At 46.1% G+C, this 24,477-nt stretch overlaps 1 protein-coding gene across 3 annotated transcripts in view; it reads right to left on the reverse strand.

Moving 5' to 3' along the window:
* Positions 1 to 8,794: 8,794 nt before the first annotated feature.
* Positions 8,795 to 24,477, reverse strand: part of CDase (neutral ceramidase) — a 101,125-nt gene continuing 85,442 nt past the window's right edge. For all 3 annotated transcript variants that reach the window (XM_065451162.1, XM_065451160.1, XM_065451161.2), the window contains 10 exons: positions 23,116 to 23,220; positions 21,449 to 21,530; positions 18,810 to 18,922; positions 17,735 to 17,829; positions 16,527 to 16,566; positions 13,938 to 14,030; positions 12,219 to 12,458; positions 11,894 to 11,947; positions 11,604 to 11,692; positions 8,795 to 10,242 (listed from right to left, as the gene is read on the reverse strand). In XM_065451162.1, the coding sequence (XP_065307234.1) occupies positions 10,062 to 10,242; positions 11,604 to 11,692; positions 11,894 to 11,947; positions 12,219 to 12,458; positions 13,938 to 14,030; positions 16,527 to 16,566; positions 17,735 to 17,829; positions 18,810 to 18,922; positions 21,449 to 21,530; positions 23,116 to 23,220 (1,092 nt within the window). In that variant the 3' untranslated portion in view covers positions 8,795 to 10,061. The remainder of the gene's footprint in view (positions 10,243 to 11,603; positions 11,693 to 11,893; positions 11,948 to 12,218; positions 12,459 to 13,937; positions 14,031 to 16,526; positions 16,567 to 17,734; positions 17,830 to 18,809; positions 18,923 to 21,448; positions 21,531 to 23,115; positions 23,221 to 24,477) is intronic.

Raw genomic sequence — 24,477 nt, forward strand, 5'->3', positions numbered from 1 at the left:
GCTTACCTGCCCCAGCCTCATGCAATTGCGGCATTGGAGTGGCCTTCGGATAAACGGTCGTACGGGGTGTCTAAAGTGGCCCACCTTGACGTGTGAGTTAAGAGATTCGCCCTTGAAAATTACCTTCACACAGCGGGATGTGTCGAGACGAGACACATGAGTTATGGCAAAGCCGTCAACGGCTGGCTTCACTAGTATAGGCAATAGCGCTGGAGATGGAGACATTCACGTCGTAGATGACACCAGTAGTCGTGTCACTGTCCAGAGGAATATACGAGCGGACCTTCATGCCGCCAAGTTCCGTAAGTTTGCTCAAAGTTCGCAGCGCAGTCTCATGTACGACGTCAACAGCCAATATATTTTTAGTGTGTTAACTCTGACGTCCTTGACTTGATTTGGCGTCACTGCTTCAAGGGGCACCGAGACAAGCTGTCTGTTGAGTCACCTCAGGTTTTCGGTACCACTGAAAATACCGCAGTTAGAGGTCATCTGGGGAAGGGGGGGGGGGGGCTACAAATGCCTGTTTGACACTTTGATAATAACGACAGCACTTCTCGAGTTAGCAAATTAATTACATTTACCTAATTTAACATCACTAACGAAAAATTACTGGCGGCTACTGCACTGCACTGTAAACAATATGCACTACAGTTGTTTTGAGTAACGCAATTGCTTTTTTTTTAAATCTTGGTGCATGATAGTTGGGACACCTTGTATATGCTCTGAGCTTATTTATTCCTTTAGTTTTCCGTATACATTGTAACATTTGCCGTTGCTTTCTTGCTGATTATTAGAATATACTTTTAGCTGATCATTTGCAATCCGTTACGATCAGGCGCGTGTGCCCATTCAGGCTGCACAAACGCTCCAAGTGGAATCACTACTCAGCATGGGCGAAACCACCGTCCCGGCACATTTATCTCAAACGTGAAATAATGCAGTCCACTGCGGTCTAAGCACGTGGAGTGTGAACAGAGAGGACAGCAAGCGGAACCATGGAAACAGCAGCATGCATCATACGGCTTCTTAAATTGCAGTCATTGAAGAAAAAAACATCCAAAGACACCTATGCACTTATGGGTTTTGAATGGGAAAGCATTAACGTCCACTTGCACGCTGCTGAGCCGTCCTTCGAGTTTTGCGCAGCGAGTAATGTCGAGTTTTTCTGCACGGCATATTATTTATTTTTGCGATTAAATTGGTGCGGGGTATTTATTTTTGCAGTTTCTACGTTCTCACCATGCTACGTGGTCGAGTATCTTAAGCGCATCTAATTGCAACACAGGGGCAGTGCGCATTGCACGCGTTCTGCTATGGCTGAATGCGGCGCTGATCAAGAACTCGGCCTGCACATGCAAGCCTCAACGGAGCAGAGCGGGCGAATAAGAATACCCGCTGTCGCGTTAGCGCGCCAGGTATTGCGCGAGGGGACAGGGCATCGCCTCGACGTGCCCCTGCCTCTTCGCTCGTTTTGCTGCGTTCTTCCGCTCTCTTACTTCGTCTGCGGTGTACTGGCGTGGACGGCCACGTTTCGCTACCGCCGAAGTTGCGGTCGCCGCCGATGTAGGCGCTTCAGACTCCACAGCGGTACACGTGCTGCCCGAGCCAGCAAGCAGCGGCAGCCTGCGGTGCCAACGCCACGTGCCAGGGACGTCCTGCGCGAATAGAGACCGAGGAAACAGCAGCGGCCACCAAGGCCAGCAGGCGCGCGCAGCAGCTAAGCCCAGTGGCGGTTAAAGAGAGGCGGCGATACCCTCTACAATCATGCAACACCTGGCGCGCTAGCGCAGCAGAACGTGTTCCGTTTCGCCTGCTCTGCTCTGTTAAGCGGCGCTCGTGACGTGGCATCGCAGCCAATGGGAATATAGGTGCTGGTTCGCTGCTACAGACGCTGGCTTTTTAGCTCAATGGACGGTTTGACGCTTTCGAATCAATAGAATAAAATGACCGCAAGTATAAACCACACTAGCGATTATGTAAAGGAATGACGAAATACACATACAGCAATTCCGTACAATTAGTGTTGCGAATCAACCCTATGAAACGACCTTTGTTTTCAATGCACAGTAATCTTTCCTTCTGCCGCAACCCCTTCAAGTCCTGTCAGCACTGCCCTCGCAGGCCCCGTCGTAAGTTACACCAAAGGGGTCATTGAACTGGCAGCGCTGGCGAAGTTGTTTTTAGTGCGTAAATTTTTGACTACGGGTCCACTTGGCGTCACGAACCCTGCTGTGATGATGGGCTGCACAAATAATTCGCTTGCTTCTAATATACACCAGCACTTGACTTTCTGCATCGTTGAGCTTGTGGTGCTGGTAACAGGCAATGAAATGCGATAGCTCAGGATGCCCTGAATGCCGATCAAACCACGTACACTCTCTCAAAAGCTGGCGTACATTTGATGACTCTGAGCAGAGAGCCTCATCTCTTTCCCACCCTTGTTACCCGCTCTATTTGGTGCATCCGTGCAGTGGCTCCGAGGGCAACGCGTGGTCAGGTAAGGAGATGCACATACAACCGAGTGACGTGCCGCACAAGTGTTTGTGCTCTGATAACTACACTAGGTGCGTCTTTAGCGTTCTGTGTACACGATAAGTGGTCATATGATGGCCTCAAAATTTCCCAAAGTAATCCATATGAAGTTATCAAGACCACTTGTATAGAAAGGCCTTTATAGTTGTTCCAAAAGTGGACGTATGGTTGGCTGTCGCAGAGGCGGCGGTGTTTCGGTCCGAGCTAAACCCATGACTACGATCTGCTACAGTGACGGCTGTTGGCGGTGCTAAACAACTTCTTGCTGTCACCTTGATGCAAAATAGGACGCTGAGAAACGCGTCTATTGGAACACTTCACGAGGTGTGTTTCGCTTGCTGCCACAGATGAAACCATGTTCGCCCTATGCGGCGTCGTTATACGCTTTCAACAAGATATAATAATGCAAGAATGCAACGCAACACGCAGTTATAACAAAAACAATATATATGCTTTATTGATACCGGGATCCCTTTAAAAATGTTCGAAGAAATAAGCGGTCGGTTAAACACACACAGACGCAATATCCGCCTCTAACAATTCCACATATACACTTCAGTTCACTCATTAGGGATCACAGGGTCCACATGTTTACGCTAACATGCGTGGGTCACACCTCATCAACAGCCATAACAGAGCGGTAATTCGCGACAGAAACATATAGCAATTGATTCACAGTGCCGCGACACAATATAACAAGCAGGCACAAGTGTTGCTTTGCGAGTCATCAGCAACAGCAAACGCCCCGCAACAATTGACTTGCATAGCAGATACTTATAGACGTACACACGTTCAGATATGCGAAATCGACGCTTCATTGCACGAAAGTAAAACTCCTCATAAAAGATACACAGGCACAACAAGTTCAGCGCTGAATGTTCTACCGTTTCTTCACAGCGGGTCACAAAAAAGAGGTGCCATGCCCGACGCTCAACAGGAACGTTATAAACACTGCGAGACGACACATGTCATTTTAAAGTGTTTGCTGTACCTTGCAGAGAAGCTCTTCGTGGCATTAACCGGACCAGGAAGCGAGCTCACGCACCAGGAAGATCCGGATACTGAATACGGCCGCTCAACGAAAACGACACGCATCAAGGAAAAGCCCGCCCACTGATGACAAGATTGCAGCAGGCATGTTTCCCTTTTTGTTCTTTTATATGAGAACAAAAATAGCAGGGGCTTTTGTCTTTTCCTGCGCACAGCGCAGATTACAAAGCCAAGGAAATATAAGCTGCTCGAATGTAAAAGACCGCACCCTCGCACGGTCAGAAATATATGCACAATTGGTCGGAAATATACAAGCACACTAGTGAATCGCCAGCACAGCAGCGCCAGCATACCTGGAAGAGCTAGACCTAGCTCCCAATGTTTACTGCGAAAGCAGCTAGCACATATGCTTTGGTCATGCATACAGTAAAATAGAAACAACTGGAATTAGCCCTATATTGTGTTCTTGCAATGATCACCGTAGACTTTCAAGCAGGAAGCTTCGATGCACATATATTTACAAGTAACACTTGTTCAGAGTATGTGTACACAGACAATACTTGAACCTATCTGTAAGCTTATCTTTCAAATTTCTTTTGTCGACGCTTCGGTTGATGCTCAGTTTATTCTCAAAATACAACTGTCTCAATAAACGACACTTTCTAGCCGCGCTCTCACTGATTTTGAAGATGTCTTAAAGGTGAACATGTAGCGAGTGCAGGTACATTCTTGAATACTATGGTTGCTGCGAAAATTTCATCGTCACCGCAGTGTAACTGTGGTATTGGTTAAGCGGACATTAATTATAAACATTCAGTGCAGTGCAACTGTGAGTAATTAGCTTGAATGCACCAACTTTCTATTGCTTCCTTTGTTTCATATGCATCTATCACAGTGTTCACGGTCGTACTCAGGGAACGAGCCTATTTCATAAAAGTCTCGTACGGAGAACACACTTCAAAATCGACTATCGACTAAAATCACTAAAGAATATGGTGCACAAACGTTTCGGCAAGGATGCAACGAGGAAATGCCGACGTGCGCATACTGGCGCGCGACGCCGTACCATCCCTACCCGCCGGAACTGATTATAGAATACACCGGCGGGCTGTCTTCCAAGGTTTGGGTACGGTGGGCATGTAGTGAAGAGCAGCCAGATGTTAAACTTCTTCACGCATATCAGTCGCCGTTGTTACTTCAGCACGTGCTCAGGATCATGCAAACAGAGGTCGCTGCGGCCTTTCCATGCGTATGGGCAACGTGAACTCTGGGCGCGATGACACAAGCGCGACAGTCCTCACGTTAAATTGGGGAGGGGAAAAAGTCGCATAGCGAACTATGTTCCCTAACTTGCACTGTCGGGAGAACTCCAATGGTTTTCGGCATTCAAGGGCTTGAAAAACGTGATTCTTCCTTGAATGTTGCGCTTGCGCGGGTCGTAGATAAATGATTGCCCAAACTCTTGAATACCAACATTTGACGTAAATTTGGCCATAAAGCTTAAACTGACTCATCCTAATTATTGGGTTATTCATTAAAGAAACTTCTGTATGACTATTAGAATCCTAAATGCAACACGGCCCTGAACGTCGACAGTACAATATAGAAGCGCTTCAAAGGCGAAATTCACCTAGTGATTTTTTGTGCAAGTAGTGTCCGACGCTTCGAGTAGACATGCTCACTAGAATTGATCTAGCTGCCATAGGCAACCTTTAATAAATTTGGAAAGTGTTCGCGGACACAACCTTCATATATATATATATATATATATATATATATATATATATATATATATATATATATATATATATATATATATAAGAACATCTCGGCTGTATTTCATACAAGATGCATTATTTACATCTATGCGGCAGTATCCGATAAGCCTTCGCGGGAGCTGCTTGCCAGTGATTCGCTTCTTGCTATACACTGAATCGTAGTGCACTGAGTGAAACAAAGATGAATTGTTCTGTATAAGAAACACGATACGCTCTCGCGGGGAATTTTAGTGAACTGAGAGGTCCGTCTGCTCATCATCTCTGACCTGGGAACCTTCTGCATCACTGGTCCGAGAAGAAAAGACCACAGCGATGTTGAAAGAGGCGTTATTAGATTTGTTACTTAGCTTCATTACGTCATTTTTTAAAGCGAGCTTTATCCCTTGTCAACCGAACATAATAATTAAGGCAGTTCTTGCAAGCCTGTCAGTGGCGAAGCGCAAAAACCACACGGAAGCGCTCTGTCGGAGCTTGGATTGTTACCCAAGTAGGCCACGTCGGCGCGGTTTTTTTTTTCTTACGCCAGCGCAACTTCCAGCAATCATTTGCATTTCTAATATAACAGACGCCAACATTTAGCTTCATTGGCGGTGATATAACCTGCTGTTGCAGTGGGCCATGAAACATCTCGCGCATAAGGCACCCTGTAACTTTTGACAATATATAGGAAACGTCGCTTCTGTGACGAACATCGCGCTTTCGGTAATAAAGGTACTTTTTTGTTTTTGCAAGACCATGATGTACTACCATATAAATGCCCAACTGTGCGTATGCCTACATATGTACCACTTGCGTCGTGTGCTCACTGGTTCCAAACAAGCACTGGAGATTGACCTTATACGAGAATCACAGCAGTACGCATCTGTTTGTCATTGTGTACCCACAAATACTATGTAAAATGAAAGGCCAGGTGGACATGGTCCGCTCCGCTTCTTTCACGTTCGCAGAATGAACACTAAGCCCCATGTACTCTTGCTCGTTGCTGGTATGTTAACACGAGATTACGAAATTTGTTTTGCAGGTTACTCCAAAGGAGATAAATGTTTCGTGGGCCTTTTCCTAACGCCTGTTGCGCATTTTTGACGTCAGAGTGTATGCATATTTAACAGTAAGGACGCACAACGCTTGAACAAGAAGAAAGCATTTAGAAATCCCTTTTCTTGTTTCCCAATGTTATTCGATTCTTACTAATCTTTTGTTGGGCTCATAGAAGCACATCGGCAACGAAGATTGCGCATGAACACGATTCACAGACGTAGTGGCTTGCAAGACTAGTGCGTTTCCCCAAATTAGGTTTATAATAACCACCACAAATACGCGTTCATATCGGCGATTGGGCTAGCGCGTACGTCAGCAACATAAATTTTATCATTAACTCTTAAGATAGCTGCAATGACATTTCCTGACAAAACGCGAGTGTTTCAAGTAATCTCTAATGATAATAAAAACACGGGGTGCGGGGAGAACAATGTACCTTTGGCACACAAAGCTTTTCTCAAACACTACTACTAGGACTTTCAACTACAAGTAAATTTTACTCTTCTCCGCGTTTATATAGGTGACACTGAGGCAACCATTCGGTGAAACCTTTTCAGGCATTTTACTACTAAATTAATGAATCATATCTCTAATTTTCGAAGATATCTGTTTACGCTCTGACTCGCGTGAAGTAATTTGAGGATATATGAATGGTAATACCAAGTGGAATCGTAGCCATATCTTTCCTATAAACCCGAGTTGCTCTGTTGTGGAAGCTGTGACTTTTAATATAACCCTATTCTTGGTGCTCTAATTATTATGCTTGTATGTCCTGTGTATAGCATTACTTCTACTGTAACATTAGTCGAACCATACTTCGCTATTTTGAAGCAGTTAAATTTTTTGCTAGCACGTGTTCAAAGCCTATTCCAAACGTATCAAATTCGGTCTTTCGTCAAGTCACGAAAAAAAGTGGCGTAAGGTGGCAGCGCAACTAATGGCACATTATAATGGCAAGTAGGAATGCAAACGGTAGTTGATCCATCGTTAAAGCAGGAATCATAGCATGGCGGCAAGCAGAGCACGGTCTTAGCACAACTCATAACTCATTCACTCAAGTCTTCCATGCCAAGAACTGCGTCTGTTAAGTACTGAGCTTCTCATGTAAAAGATTCGACATCAACTGTTAATTTTTGCTAAAATTTCGCAACATTCAGATGAGTACCTATAACTCCACCATGATTTCGCAAATAAACTTCACGACCGTCATTCACAATGCGAGCCAATACTTCTCTATGAGATGTTACACAAAAGTAAGCGAGTAGGAAGTCAGAAGCGAAGCACAACTCATACCCCTGACACACGAGCACTCCAAAGGTCTTTTAACTATATAGGGAACTGGAAAGGCGTTCACGCAGGGTCACACACGACAAATGAATATATCCTTTTATGCAAAGGTCACATGCCGAAAGGGAGATATGCTAATTGATTTATGGGCTCAAGTGAGTAACGTCGGGAACAGCCCTTCAACGACAGAAAACCTGAGGAAACACAATGGTGCCTTACTTATTATTTTCGTGCTTGAAAAAGAAAACAATCTTATGCTTATGAGCGAGGAAATTTGACTGGAAGTGAATTTTTACTACAGTGATGCTTTCAAACAGTCGTAGCGGTTGCCACAATTATGATCGCCACCGTCACGTCATATTGGCCGTTGGCAGTTTCGTTGCGCTACAGGCTCCGTCCGCATTCGGCTTACATGGGGCGGCACAATTCGCATGGTCGCATCAAAAGTTCCGGACCATAAGCGACGCTAACCTTTGCTGTGAGAAGACTAAAATTAATTGACCATTTTTTCCATATATCTTGCGCTGACTAGATATACATTTTTTTAACGTTTTGTCAGTTTCAGTTTAAAAAGTAGCGCATGTGTTTTGCTGCGCTGTGCCGCGCGTCAGCGGCGAAACTCTTTTTCGCAAGGGCACCTACAGCCGGAAAGTGGTTTAACGGAAAGTGGTTTACTTCAAAGGAATTTAGTTGTCAGGGGTGTCAGGCCGAGTACTTAACTTCGGCTCGCTTTAAGTTGCACAGAAAAAAAGCCAAAAGCGCGAGCACGCATGGAAACATCCCACTTTGAATTATTCTACCTGCTACTATTCAACAAGTGAAATAATAATGCCGGAAAAGTTGCATTTATCCAAAAGCGAGATCAACCTAAAAATTGAGGCAGAGGTGAAAAGCAAAGCATCAAGCGGGTTCTTACATGAAAACGTCAGTACACGGCAATGGTGAGCTAAACTTGAGCTACGCGCACGGAAAGCAATGCATACAAGCGAATGGAGAACGCTCGTCAGATCACTCTCGTGGACAGAGAGCTCGCGCTAGTTTTAAAACTTTTTTTTTTTACATCTCTCACATTCCGCTCGAAGCTACTCCCCAAATCGAGAATGCTAATCGCGAGCCATGGTAATCCTCACACCTTAGACAAGAGATAAACTCTATTTGCGAAAAAACAATGACAGAAACAAAAATAATATATTTGGCAGCATACTATAGATAATCTCGTTCCAGTCTTTGTACCGTGACCAGATAACTGGCAATGCAAGCTGGCTCAGAAAAAATCACATGCAATACAGCCGCTTTGACATTTCCGAAGCTTCCCGGCCGCAGCTTCGAAAAACCACGGTCCATTACTTTCCCCGTGGTTTATGGGCGCTGGCCGTCCGCTAGAGAAAGTGATATACCCTGAATCCTGTGAAACATTCGGAGTTTGTCAAGCGTTGCTGGCAAGCGCCCATGCGCTAGGCGCCGTGCCAACACTTCTCGTCCCATGGCCACTGCTCTTTGAGGGGCGGGAAGTCGGACAATAGAGCGTCGGCGCTCGGAAGCGGAGAAGTCCAGCCGCGCGTCGTCCCGATCTGTCCAATGGTGACGGGTCGAGGACAAGGCGCGCAGAGTGTCTTGGATGTTTGAGGCAACACGGTGGCGGTTTCGCAGATGAAACGGCAGCTTCCGATCACGATAGCTGAATATGTGAAGCGGGTGTTTAATCAGAGCGGACAACACTTGGTGACGCGCCGCAGGTAAGGGAAGCCTGTGCCGAGTCCTGAACCGAATAGAGGGACGCGCGTGGTAGTCGCTTGTCCAAGGTACTGTAGCAAGTGCTTGCCCGGACGTGGAAGTGTACTTTTGCTCTTTGTCGTTGACACTTGGTGGGCGGCCTCCTGAAGCGCCAACATAAGCATAATTATTCCAATTATTCATAGACGGCGAGGCAACCTTGCGATGACTATTCTTGTGCGATGAATGATGCGAAAAGTTATCGGAAGACAATGTTAATTGCCCGCCGTTATTGTCACTTGGAGAGTGATGGTACGTGTGATGAATGAAACTGTCAGATGAATTCATTTGAGCAGTGTTGTGAGCATATTGCGATCCGTTGCTCGAGAAGGAGTCAAGTTGCTTCTCCTCAGTTTTTTCAGCCGAAGGCTCGATAAGTGTTTGATCCCCTGACGACGACCGAGTCAACTCCGGTGGCTTCCGTCTGTGATTCGATGTCGAAGACCTTGGGCCATCGAGGTCGAAGGACGACAAGTAATGCTTGCAGCATTTGATATTCAGTAAGCGGGCAGGAATGCGCTCCGAAGGCGCTGAGCAGAAAGAGTTGCGCAGGGACCGGGACAGTCGGCGGCGTCGCGCTTCCGTTGAGCAACTTTGTGTGCAAGGCGCGGCACTGCGACGACTTCCTGCGCAACTGTTTTTCCGCTTCTTCCTGGCCGGATGCTAGGGGTTCACTTTGAAGCGACCACTGCTGCCCTCGTAAGGGGTGACCACCTGCAGAATGTTCTTGCTGTGACCGAAGTGCCGGATCCTGTAGACGCCAGGTGCGGCATCTTGAGGGATTTCCCACATAACTGTCGCCTCGCTGTGCCCCAGGATGGCCGAAGTGCGGCGCCAGTAGAACCTGCATTTGCAGAGACAGCAGAGCGTCAGCAACATTTCTGCGCGCAGTGATGTATACGTAAGCAGTTTTTGCCTGATGTCTTAACGAACCAACGGTTTTTCATTTCTTTTATACAAGCACTTGGTTGTTGCAGGGTTCTACACTGCTGAAATGCATCACAAAAATGGCAATAAAGATTTTGACTTAAAAAAAAAAGACGTTAAAGATAAGCTTCGCCACTCAAAGCAGACCCGCAAAATATCACACTTGAGAAGAACAGCAATACATTTCACTAGTGAAAAGCTTGTCTGCTGAACCCTCATGAAAGTTTTTTTTTTCTTTTTTTGAAAACGAGTTGCAGCATGAAAAATGAGCGCGACAGAGGCCCACATATACGGCGTGCACAAACGCCCGCTTGAAACCGTTCCACTTGGGAGCCGGCGCCTGACTACGTGACATGCGCGGTTCATTGGCCTATCTATTCGCGCTGCAGAGGTCGCTTTCCAAAAGCACCAGAAAGACTTCGATTCAAGCACCCACATCGAAGGTTGAAGATGATGATGTGGTTTTTATTAAGTATTTAGTGCTCAGCATTAGGAGCGAAATAAAAAATACGTAAATCAAGCGATTTGTTCTTTTCCTTATGCAAAGCACATCATAAAACTTCCTCAACTCCTAAGTATGGAACTGTTAAAAATAAAAATTACGAAGATCCCGCACACTGTGGGAATTAATGCTATGCGAATTATTTTGCATGTAGCTGGCTGTCTAGTACTGTTACGCGGGGAGTTCAGCAAAGTGCTGCCAGAAGGCACAACGTATCCGTGTAATGCGAGCAGTTCTGAGTGTGATGCGGGCGCAGGAGGCGAACGGCAACGCGATTGCCCTACGACGATGACGGCATAACGGATGTTTTAGTGTACTCTGCCGAAGAGACGTTACAACTTGTTATATGACTTGGGCCGATCGCGAAGGCGGTGTCACATAGCATCTAAAGGCACCAGCTGAACTGCCACGAGAGAAGGATGAGTGAAACTGGCAAGCTCTCGCTTTAATAAGCCGTGCCACGGGACGCATGGATGCGCGTATCGCCTCAAAGAGCTAGCTTGAAACGAGAGAAGTAGAGTGGTAAGGTTATGATTCTCTCAAGACACGTATGGGCGTCTGTTGCCCAATGAGGAGACAGTTTTATAGAGTTAATATAACCTCTGGTCGCTGCACTTGAGGACCCTGGTTCAGTCCCAATATCACACACGCAATTTCTGTTTTGATGAGGCCCACAAACTAGGCGAGACAGGAACCTACACAACTGCCGACCTAACGCAAAGTGACTGGCATAAAAGGCAAATAATGCTTCGCAGTAGCAATCAATCAAGTAATACCTTGTTTCCCAGTTGCCGTCCGTGGCTATAACTGTCCATGATTCACCATCGGCGTTCAGCTTTTCCACGGTCAGGTAAGTGCTCTCCAGCTAGAAGAATTATTACAATGGCATGGTTGTCTAGGCAGTAGACACCTAGTTTTTAAGAAAGATGAAAATGAAAACTGTACGCAACTATAGTGCAATTAACGTCACTTGTGTGCATACTTGGACGTTTAATATTTATAGTGAAAATAGAAGGTCGTAAAATCGCAACCACACACAGTTGTAACGTAAGAAGGTTGTCCTCACCATCAAGTTGTTTCTTGGATGACCAGAGACAAACGTCACAAAGGCTCGTTCTCCCTGAAAACAGTTAAAAGAGCCGTTCAAGACCGACTTTTCTATTAGTAATGACACTAAAGCATCTCCACACAAAAGTTCCGCTCCTATTTTCAAGAGCCTTTTTTTTTCTTTTCACTGTTAAGCATTTCATTTAGCGCTGTTTCCACTAGTGACCCAAATAACGACAGGCACTAAATTCAAATTCTTCATCGTACCGACTGAAATGTACACATAGATATGAATGACGCTGTATAGTGGAGGTTTGAGCAAGAACTAGCGCGCGAGCACTGACCCTGTTGTACGCGGGCTTGACGTCGGACAGCACCTGGCCGAACACTTTTCCCAGCGGGGCGCCGTCGAAGACGACGCCTGTCTTGAAGGACACCTGCTTAGAGAGCAGGTTAGGCAGAGGAGGCCCGATTGGCCGGCTCGTGTTGGTCGTCAGGCTTACAGCCAAACCTTCGAATTGCTTTTGGTAGGCCAGCAGAGTGTGCGGCCCGTATAGCGTGGATGCGCCCTCGTAGCGCTGCACCTGCAACAAGTACGTCGCTGTGTAAGAGACAACTGTCACAACAAATGCATCACCAACAACAGGCGCTAAAGAGTGTCATAACGAACACTTTCGACATCTAAAAGAACGTCGTAAGTTCAGTTCTGATACAGGTCCTGCTGTAGCTACGGCCACGCTTCGGAAGAACCATCTTCTGTCTTGTGCACAGAGCATCACGTTCGACAATACTAGCTGTCTTGTACGCCTTTCGCAACCATCAAGACATCAAGTGCAACATTACTTGCTTCTTTATCAATAGGGTTCAGCAACACAGCCCAGAAATATGGCGCATATGCCTCCATTTGCTACAGTCAAGGTGTCCGCTGCACACTGGTGGCTTAAATGAATTGGCAACTAAGACCATCCTATAGCGAAGTCTCCTCCTTCGCAGAGATACATAATGCAGTTAATCGATTTATGGCACCCTTAATGACGTACAGCGAACAACAACAATAAAGCAAGGACCTGGAGCCGAATTCACGAAGCTTTTCGTTCGTAAGTGCAGGTTTCCATTCGTCGGCCGCTTTCGCTAATATATCCGACATCACGGTCAGCTGGCATCTGTTCTTACGAACAGTTCCATCGTAATAACTGTTTATGAATATAGGCCTTGATTTGCACTTACAAACGCCAGTTATCGTACATTTGGCCTAGAGTAAAAAAAATTATGCATTGTGGAACATCGACAGGAGAGCTAAATAAGAAGTGTAGGTACGGAGCGCTTTCTTTCATATCGGACAAACCTATACGCACTTTGAAAATTGTTTAGAGACAGTTCGGCAAACTATTTTTTCGTTTGTACGAGAATCGCGTTGCTACTTCTAGAGGAAATGTTATGAACACTGCTAGCGCTTCGTTGAGCCATCGGCGCACCCACCCCGGCGGTGGAAGCGCGCCCCTATTTTCTATGAAATTCAAGCAAAAGTCTTCATTGAAAACATTTGTGACCAGAGGAAAAGCAGCCTACAGTTGCAGCTGAAAAAAAAACAGCTTGTTTTCTCAATTTCTCACTGCATTTGGTAATAGTCAATTATCCCTATTGTAGCATAGGGAGGTTTTCGAGGGAGGTCATCGTCGCCTGACCGCACGAGCTGGACGTCTTGTGCAACAACGTCGTCAGCCGAACATCTATGGGGAGATTCTTACTACCCCCCCCCCCCCAAGCTGACAGTTACAGAAAAAAAAAACAGACAAACAAAGCAAGACAGTCTTTGGTTCGCAAAGGCATAATAGCAGCATCTGTTGTTTTGAAAGCGCCAGGCATATTTGAACTCTCAATTCTTCTGACTAATATCTAATGAAGCAGAGAAGTATAGCTGAGAGCAGGTAAATTTAAAGCAGTGACGACATCTTGACGAAACCTTGCGGAGAGTGCTCTCCAAGACAATCTGCATTTTTGTCATTCGTTTCTGGATAAGTCCCCACGCTGTTGTTGTGGACTTCGGAGGCACGACAACGCACCTGGTACTCCTCGTACGTGGCCACGTAATGCGTGTACGTGTTGGAGAGGCCAGCCAGGACCACCATGGCATCGGGGTCTTTCATCTTCACCACCTACAAGTATGCGAAAATGATTTTTAGAAAACTCGGTGCGGAAACCATACAATACTCAGTGGCAACTTCTCTTGACATTGCGGCCAAAGCTACGGAGTCGAAGCGCTATACGTCTTAGGTTTCCTCCCACACCCTCGCCGCGAGAGAAAGCGCCCGTGTTTTTACACGGTCATTATCTCCGCTCTTGTCATCATCGAGCATACCTGCTTGTGCCGCAGAAGAGACAGCATAGATTTGTTTGTCGAAGACGAAGAGCAATTTTATAGCCACTAGCTTTTACCTTTTATACGGGCCGTCAGAGTGAACGCGCACGTGTGCTTAAACCGCAGCTGGCGAGCTTGTCAGACTGCATGGATAGCGGCAGTGCAGCGACATGGGCTCGACGGTGCCCCGATACCCTTGCCCAACAGTGTCAAAATACTAGGGCTGCACATTCAGAAGGATCGGGGCTCGGCCACCACTGTGCAGTATGTGGTTAAACAAGGCGAGCAAGTGCTGCACATGATGCGTCGTGTCTCCAACCGCACCAGATGCCTCAAAGAACGGGATCTGCTCCGGCTCCTTGACGCCTTGCATATATCACGACTCCGATACCACCTCCCCTACAAGACATAACATAAACAAGACAACAACAAGCCTAACGCCCTTATCCGAAAAGCGACTAAAATTGCCATGGGACTGCCTCTCAGTGCAAACAGGCAGCTTCTCTCAGATATGATACACCGGAGCATCATCGAAGAAATCATAACAATACACCGCAAATGCCAAGAGACACTTCTCCAGCTCACTATGTCGACACATACTGCGCAGTATGGTTATGGAACCGCCTCCCGAACCCCCTGCAGCAACCCAACTACTTCCACCAGCGACTCTATCACTATACTATCATAACACTCGACTCGACTAACATTCGACTCTATCATAACACAGCCCCATTACCCCGACACAGGCACCCCGAACATGACAGTGCACGCAGACAGCAACGAGTCGCATAGCACGCGCGCTACACCTACCACAACTCCAAGGCCATGTACTACTACATACGTACACACACAAGGGAAAAAGGCTCGACAATAGCCATGGTTGACCGCTCCCTTCCTACCATACGCACTGAACTCGTCCTAACTCGTGGCCACACAACGGCAGAGCTGCACGCTATACATTAGCTAATCAGACATAGGTAGCCTCAGCCTGCGCTGTTGGTTACTTAGAAGCCAACCGAGTATGTTCAGTAGCTATCTTGAAGATTCCCAAGCAATTACTCCAGCACGACGTTCCCGTCACGAGCGCAGTCCTGGGCGGAACAAGGACAAGTATGCATGAGCTTCCGACTTTCGATTTACTAATACACAAAACAACGGCTGATCAAGGTAAGCAAGCTGCTGACAAGCGGTAGACACATTCACCATGGCAGAGATATGTAAATAAAAAAAAAGGAACATGAACATGCAAGGACTCTATAGAAGGTTAACTAATCAATGTTCTGGAGGTTTGTATACACAGCACAAACCGTCTCAAAGCCATATTCTGCTTATGCGTCCGCAACCTCTCCGTATCGGTTTAAATAATAATAATAATAATAATAATAATAATAATAATAATAATAATAATAATAATAATAATAATAATAATAATTACTCCTAATTTATAATTCATCTATCAGAACTTCTCAGATAAGCTGCATGCAAGGTAATAAATACATATAGGGAGTTTTACGTCTCAGAACCACAGTATAGCTACGGGACACACAGAAGTAGGAGGAAAAGAGAGTGAGGGCGATGGCACTGCCGGAATAATTTAGACCGCATGGTTTTTTTTTTTTGCGTGAACCCGAGGTCATCCCACGAGCAATTTCACATTGCGCCCCCTTAAGAATGCCGCTGCTGCAGCCGGGACTGAAATCCGCGAAATCGTGCTCAGTAGATGAACGCTGTATAGCCACTGAGTCATCGCTTGGGACGGGATGCATGCATAGCTGTGTTTTCTACAGTCTTTGTGAATGAACGAAATACCGAAGGAGTCTACTATGATAGCTCGGCTAGATGTTAATTGGGCTCTTTTGCCGAACGTCATCCCCCTCCATTCGTCAGCTGTCAACACACTCGACCAAACAGCTTCCGTGCAATATAAGCATGCGAGTCCACGATAGCCAGCCAGTGATGAGCAGCCGTACGTCGTCTCGTTCATTTTCTTTCAAACGGACTGCCGATGAACATGGCCAGCTCTACCATTCAAATAAGCCCACCATTGCTGGCTTTCACGTTCAATCACGGGGTAACACGCATGCTGATACCGCGGAGAGGACAAAATATATTGAAGGACTGAAACATTGTGAAGTACGAACAGGGGTGTTGCCCATTCTGCTTATGATTTCGGAAGGGAGGTATGCAAAGCCGCCTTTCTCACCGGAACATGCACTTAGTTTGTCTCAGTCGTTGTAACAACAAATCAAGAACGAACCCCATGAACAACGATGGCGTGCAAACAACCACTTACCCTTTCCACAGTAGCGCGAAGTCGTCTGCCGGACATGGTGCTGCGTGTAAAAAAAAAAAAATCAATCAAGAATAGTCGGTGCAATAGTTTGTGAACGCAGCTAGACAACAAACGTAAAAATAAAGGCTAGCGGGCTTCTTTGGTTCAGCTTTTTAATGCGTTCAGCATTCTTTGGGAACTAACCGCGATTTCGAATGACTGTCTAACCGTTTTCTGGGCATATTCCAAAGATAGTGCAGCTAACGCAGCGGTAAAATCAGCACGGTGGTGCGGCAACACCGTGCCATGGTATCGGTTGTAGGGGCGTGCGTTCTCGCATTCTCCCTCGTGACAGCGAGCGTTTCGAGACGCTGGCGTTGAGACGCTGCGTCCGTTGGTCGCAGACGCTTCGCGGTTACCGAACTGGTCCTTGATGAAGGGCCACCCGAAGTAGCGGTTGGCTCTCGCGTACAGATAAAGCGCGATGATATGCGAAGCGCCACCTATGACACATCGTGGCACAAATAACCACCTCCCAAAGCATACGGAGCGAATTTTTGGGTAGCAACGAGGCTTGGCTCTTCATATTTTTCTGTAATAGGAGCCCATTTCTTTCAGTCGTTATCGCTGCGCTGAACATGGCGTAAAGGGCTCAAAACAATTCGAGGAAAACAAATGGGGAAGATTTTCCTTAAGAAAACATGCATTACATTGAAAATTCTACTTTCTATACTTCTCTTGGGTACGACAAGTTGAAAGGACATTATCACCATGTTAGTGCACGTCCCATGTTCATGGCTTCAAAGGATATTTAACAAGTATAGAAAAAACACTTCTAAACACTCTACTTGCTACACAGCAATGATAGACAGCCACTGTTGTGGAAAGTTATCACGCGCTGGAACTGCTATCCTGGATAGCTTTTGCGAAGCCGATCGTAGAGACACATGTCGACAATTACTGTGATTTGCAACGGTTTCAAAGGCACTTTCGTGACGAGGGCTGAATTATTCATAAATACTAATGACTTAGCAATACTCAAAGTTCCAGAAAAGTCGTAAGGGTGACATTTCGAACGAAATATTTAGTTGACGTCTTAAAATACTACTGGAACTCACGCGTTTAAAAATACAAACGTAACTAGGACACCGCGTTTGCTTGATTTTCTGTGCACGCATGGAGCCCAGTTAAAGGAAGCAACGTTTTGGGCGCACTTTAGACATACTTACGTAAACTCTCCAGGAGCCGCAATAATGTACAGCTGGCCGACTTTCAGAATTTGAGTAGGAACGATGTTGGCAACCCAAGGGTATGGAAAGTTCATCTGATGATAGAAGAAAAACAAACAGACATTTACGATGACATGTATTTCATCCACATCAACGTCTACCTGAAAGTGTTGTTGAAGATTGGATGCATTGATTCGGCCTCATTACAGGATACTATCGGTAAACTGCAACAGCAAATGATCTGCCGCCATCCAGCTCAAGACAAGTTCTTAAAGACAAATGAAGAATTAAGTTTGCTGTGCCTGTGATGGCTGATCCCTCAGGTGTAACACATTAGTTTGGTGGACATCATTTGGCGTATTACGTGAGTAGAGGAAAATATTACTAATACTATACGCCATAAAAATTTGCGGTGTAGCTGTTTGGCCAAAACCATAATAAATGCGAGTGGCGTATCATAATGGTTTTCGCAACACTAGCAGCTTGTCTACGCGATCATATTACGCAGTAGTATACGTATGCATGCCCCATCAGTTTACAGAATGTTGAGCGAAGCTAAAAACTTTAACACGTCAGTAAAATTTTGATAACAGTTACCACTACGACAGTTATCCCAGACGTTGATAAAAAATGTGCAAGCAACTCTGGTAAAGTATATTGAATGCCAAAAAGACATCCGCACTTCATGAAGAGCCACAAGAAATAAAATGCCGCGGCTACACTTCTTACAGAAAATGTATGTTTTTTTTTATTAGTTGCACTGCCTATACCTGAAACACTTTATATACCTACGACATAAAATTAGCACCACGGCAGCAGCGTTTCGAAACCGTTGGTGAACATAAAGCACTCTTCCTGATGCAAGTGGCAAGTACTTCCGCGATATCTCTTCACAATTAGGGTACTGAGCAGCTAGCGCGCTGGTGCTACTTGTGTGCTGGTCTTGAAAGAACCTAGTACCTCTACGAACGGCGCTACTTTTTCAGAAAATGCAACGTAAGCTTTCACGGCCCTTTGTACGTCGGTATCACTTGTAACACGATTGAAGACGGCAGCAAGAAGCTCACGCACTTACCTCGCCAACGGGGAGCAGGATGGGCTTCGGGTGATGGCATTTGATGGCCTCCTTCGACGGGGCCGCGATGAAGTCGCGCACGAAATTCCAGAATGGCGTGGACTTCGTCGTTGCTGCATTAGAGGCCCGAAGAACTCATAAGGCAAGCGTTTTATGCTCACTGTGAAAAATTACTGTGTGGTTCGCGGTTCGCCTGTCATGAGATCTGGACCAAGTGGTCGAAGAAGTGTTTGTTAAATTTTTTTTTCCACTCACGTTATATTTGCGACGACATCGTCAACTCCCTATGAACAAACTGTTATTCCTAAATATTCATTTTCAAAAAATTATAACCAAATATACAAATGAATTGTGAAAGTCATTACGGTTTTCAATCAAATGAACCAGGCATCCGTGATGGACTAGGCATCCCTATGGCGAAACGTTGTCACAATTCCTTTTGTTTAGGCACATGACTGCGCAGCCGATAACATTACTGCGAACTGAAACACTTGAAGCTGACCTCGATTTTTTCTGATTTTTCTATTTCTTGATCCTGATTTCAAATATATTAAAATAACACATCATAAGAAGCCAACAAACAATGACCCCAAGGAAAACATAGGGGAAATTACTTGTACTTACTGATTGAATTAAAGAAATGATAAGTTGATGGAAATGAAAGTGGATGAATAAACAGCTTGCCGCAGGTGGGTAACGATCCCACGTCTTCGCATTACGCGTGCGATGCTCTACCAATTGATCACGATGCTCTACCAAAAGATCACGTACTCGTGACGCCTGCGGCAGAAAAGATGTTCCACATCCGCCACCTAGGTTTGTGAGTGGTGGCGATGGCTAACCCTCCATGGATTAGTCCTAGTAGTAAAACATAAATATCCAAGAAAGTGGATAAGAAAGCGGCACCGCGGTAGCTCAATCCACCAATTTATCATTTCTTCGCTTATTATTCGACTATTAAAAATCGAGCCCCTTTCTTCTCGTTTATTAAATAACGAGGGTCTCGAATCGGGCTACATTGATGCCTTCAGGTAGCATAGGTCGGTTTATTGACCAGTTGCCTTCACCCTCAGTTGCCTTCACCTTAAACGCAAGTTGATAGCCTTTAGCTGCGCCGCAAGATAATGCAGCAAAACTTTGAAACACAAATGAAAATGAATGAGAAAGATGTTAAAATCATCTCAGTCAAAGCTACCGGACTCTCCAGAGCGGTTCGGTAAGCCAGCGCGAATTTCTGCAGAAATTTCTGCCATAGGGTGATCCTTTCGCGCACGAGAATGCATCGATGCTGGTGCTAGCCCTCGACAACACAGCGACAGAGGTCTGTAAGAGGGCGGCCACGGACAGGGAAACCGTTTCGGAGAGGTTGGGTGCAAACCCTTCTCGAGGCGACGTTATCTCGCTTTCCGCCATTGGTCGTCCGCGGAAGCAGGAAGTGTCTATATGGTTGCAGACTTCCGGAGTCACACTGACGCCTATGCACCAAGGCGGCGCAGTGCATGGGGCAAGTGAAGAAAGTAGCAAGTTCAGCCCGACCACAGCTGCTAATAGACGCGTGCATGCACGAAGCCGCAAGCATGCGGCCCAGTCGGTCTTTGGTACCAAACTTGACGTCTACACGGCGGCCATATCCTATAGGTCGTCAAAAGCCGAAGCCATGGATAAGTGCAATCGCTTGATCGTGCGCGCGTAAGTTGCTAATCACGCCATCTCCAGTTAACGTTATGTGCCTATAGGACATGCAAGTGGCCCTCATATATGTCCTGTGTGCACATAGTAGCATCGAAATCGTCGAATTTTCGCGTGACCATTACACTTGCTATACCAGCTGAGATTTTGTACAAGTTGGTCGCCTTCGTACTCACGTATTGATTGAATCTATGGCGTCTCTCGTCGAGAAAGTATAGCGGCGCTAACGAATTTTAAGCTAATAAACACAACCCCCAAACGTTCACATCACACTCTTAAGCTTATACGTTATAAGCAGGGTTCTGAATTTTCGCATAAATCCGATGAAATTCCAAAAGGAGTCAGTGGAGATAATTATGCACACACCGATTTATGCAAAAAAACGCAAATTAAGCTATTCCTTAGGGCCGGATGGCCATTATCTCTTCCTCTATTTTACCTGGAGCTCTTCCGTAACAATGGTACACCGCCATACAGGCACCTTCAACCCTCTTGGCAGCACGGCATGGTCACCGAAATAGTAAGCGCAGGTGTCTGCTGCACCATAAAGATGTGGCTGCATCGAATTCCTTTCTCCGTATGAGCACTTAGACACGATTTCCATTTTTATTTTCTTTCAAGATCGTAAGGCGCAGAATAGTAGTGAGCCGGAAATCTTGCGAATTTCCAAACACTGCAAAAGAATACGCCCTACCCATACCATAAGCCACATTACTTCTGTTCAACGTATCACCAGAAATTTGTCCCGCGTGTCTCAGAAAGCACATCACGAAGTGCCACGCCAACTGACGTCTACTAAGCTATAGCCTATATCGCTCGAACAGTGCAAGAAATGTTTTGCGTCGCTGCTCAGTTAGAGAGATGGGGGGGGGGGGGGCACAGCGCGCGCGCGCTCCTGTCATAAGTGTCGACTTTATATTCGACTAAAAACCACGAAAAGACCTGCTCACACTGCGTGAAGTCGAACTGGCCCGGTCCGTCAGTCGTTCCTGCTGCAAAGCTGTAGCCCAGCGCTGCAGTGCATGTTGTGATCTGAAAAAGTTCAATAAAGGGCTGACTGCACGCATTGAGAATTTTGCTCTGATATTCTGGGCTTTGACAGCGCAATTTAAATAATGCCTAATTAGCGCTCCGTGCGCCACACTGATGCAGGCGCTACACTGCAGCACCGCCACCCAGCAGAAGACCTTGAGAAGTGCAGGCTTACGCTCAAAAGAGGAGCACACTCGTTTCAAAGTCTCAAAATCTGCAGCAAGCCTTCTTGAGAGTTAACGAAATCTTACAAGGTAATGAGGGGCGCATCACAATATGGCGAATAACACCGTACTAGCGCGCACAGGATCGCTAAATAATGTGGGTGTGATGCATTGTACTAGAACACAGCACCTGAACCGTGCCGTAGTTCCATTACCAGGGGTTATCCGCATTCAAGTGAAGCTGTCCCCGACAGTAACTCATACAATATTTTTACTTGGAACCAACCTGCGAAAAAAGAAAACTCAATAAGGAAATGGACATCGGTCTTGACCGTAGTGCATCCGAAACGGTTAGTGGTTGAGAGCCTCACAGGTTCAATATTCCCTGCTCGAAGGACACGCCGAACTGGGCTCTTATTCATAGAAAGATGTTACGCTAGAATTGTTCGTAAGAGCGAATTCCGGCCAATATGAATGCTGCACATATTATTAGCGAACACAGTTGGCCAATGGCAAAGAGCACTTACAAACGTTGCGAATTAGGCCCATGAACTTTAACAGTTGTCGGTGACAAAATTTTCTGCTGGTGATCCTCGAAGTAGAAACCATTATTCTTTGGCAACTTGTAAGCAATTTGAAAACAACTTGCAATGCTTACTATTCATTAAGCATTCTCCTTTCTTCCTTACTTCTACAATGTGTAGATTTTATATGGGCGAAAAACCCTCCAAGAGAAAATATGCGCGTTTCATGCGCCGATTAGGGTTGGGCAAAACAACAACATCCAAGTCTCCTCTAAACGCATTGCATGTATGGATGCGAGTGAGATATAATCGACGAAAACCGGGTAGTTTTTGTCTTCCTATGCTGGCGCAAAGTGCCAAGAGCTAACATATTTAAGTAGTGGGTATAACTCGGCATTTATATTGATCTGCAAACATTGAGCGTTAGCACCATTTTCGCAATACCTGCAAATATATTCTTAGATCTAACGGGCCGAAAAAATTTCATCTTCAACATTCATGGCAAAGGTCCGTCGGCGCTTTATTATCACGAGCTCCAACAGCTTTGTTTTCGTATGAAGGACTCACTGCTAATCATTCTGATAATGACCTTTTGTTGATGAAGCTAAATGCGGCTTTCTCTTCATTACAAACATTGCAGCCACTTCTTAAGGGCTCATATAGAATACTATTTCTTATAGACACACATAGTTCGACATGCCACGAGCTGCACCACAACGTTAATCTCTTGTGTTGAAAATATTTGCTGCAGATATGCACAGCTACACAAAGAAAATACAATTATGATTTATTCGAACTCGATCGTTCTTCTCCCGTGGACGCTTATAAATGATAAAAAAAAGACGCATAAAAAGGAAATAAAAGACGGGAGGGCGGGAGCACTGCGTTTGCGTTTACCGGATCCGCTTCGTTGTCGCCGACTTCGTATTTCCCCATGTTCGCCCTCTGGTACGCGAATCCAACCGTGCCGGAGAGCTTTCGTGAGGCCGAGTGGAACAGGTCCTGCAAATCGGGAAACGTCGCGCTGTCAGACGGCCGTCAATTCCGGCCGCGCTTTGCCCGACACCAGCGCGCAGCCAACAGAACGAGGCGGGCGCGCTGACCGGTGCTGCGCGCGCCCTCAACGCGGCGCCAGGAAGTCGGCGCCGACGGCGGCGTCAAGTCGCCCCAATGTACGCAGTCAGCTTTCCACGGCTGCCAGAGGCACTTTTCATGAAAAGAAGTTGCGGTGGTGCGCGCGCGCGCGCGCGCGTGTGTGTGTGTGTGGGGGGGGGGGGGGAGCGGGGGGGACGAAAGTTAATTGCAGTGAAAGATAGAAAATACTGGGCCTGTTCACAAACTTTCAAACACTATAACGATTCGTAAGAGCAGCTGCCAGGCAATCGTGAAGTTACATTATTAGCAAAGGTGGTCGGCCAATGGCAAAAAGCATCGCGACCAAAAGGTTTTGTATATTTGGCCTCTGATGAGTCGGTTTTCCTCGTGTGCGCCAGCGGAGCGCTAATTGGAATGTATGGTTTTATGTGTACCACGAAAGCAGCACTACACTATCATAAGAAGATACACCAGGCAGGGTGTGCAGAAAGGTGGGATATCATTATAAATGTGCTAAGTAGGCCGTCAAAAACAGAATAAGAGAAAGTACACACAAACTCTCCGTCCTCTTAGCGTGTGTTTCGCGATGTCACGCCAAATAGCCTCGTTCTCTGATCTAGCATCATTTTAGGCTAGTTGATTTCATTATCATGGGCATGAACAGTGCGAAATACAGAACGAAAAGGCAAGACGGGCGACATCAGCTCTAGTGCGGTCCGCCTAATCTGTTCGCCCTGTATTTCGTGCGGTTTAGGTTGACGAAAAGCTTCAACTCGGAAAGAGATTTCAATGTCCTAGCTTATCGCTGTTCCGGGTGATCTGTGTGCGACACAGTGAACGCCTACTGGACACAGCCGGCAGATTTCTTGCGCGCAAGTCGGTTATGTTCGATACGGGCTCGACGGTCGGTGCCTTAGACTGCGAATGGCACGCGCGGGTAGTACAGTGGGATAGGGCGCGAGAATAGCACATGAGTCTGCTGCAGTACTGAAGCTCTTTCGTTGTTTGCAAGCATTTAGGCGTCAAGAAAGTTTCATTTTCTCCTACACTCTAAGCCCCAATGTGGGCGTCTGCGTCTGTGACCTCCTTGTGCGTTTTCCATCAGCCCCACGACAGAAAAATAGAACGCATTGTGTCTCGTCACAGCAGCACCTATGTTACTTC

The sequence above is a fragment of the Dermacentor albipictus genome, chromosome 1, assembly GCF_038994185.2.
Source record: "Dermacentor albipictus isolate Rhodes 1998 colony chromosome 1, USDA_Dalb.pri_finalv2, whole genome shotgun sequence".
NCBI classification, from domain to species: Eukaryota; Metazoa; Arthropoda; class Arachnida; order Ixodida; family Ixodidae; genus Dermacentor; species Dermacentor albipictus.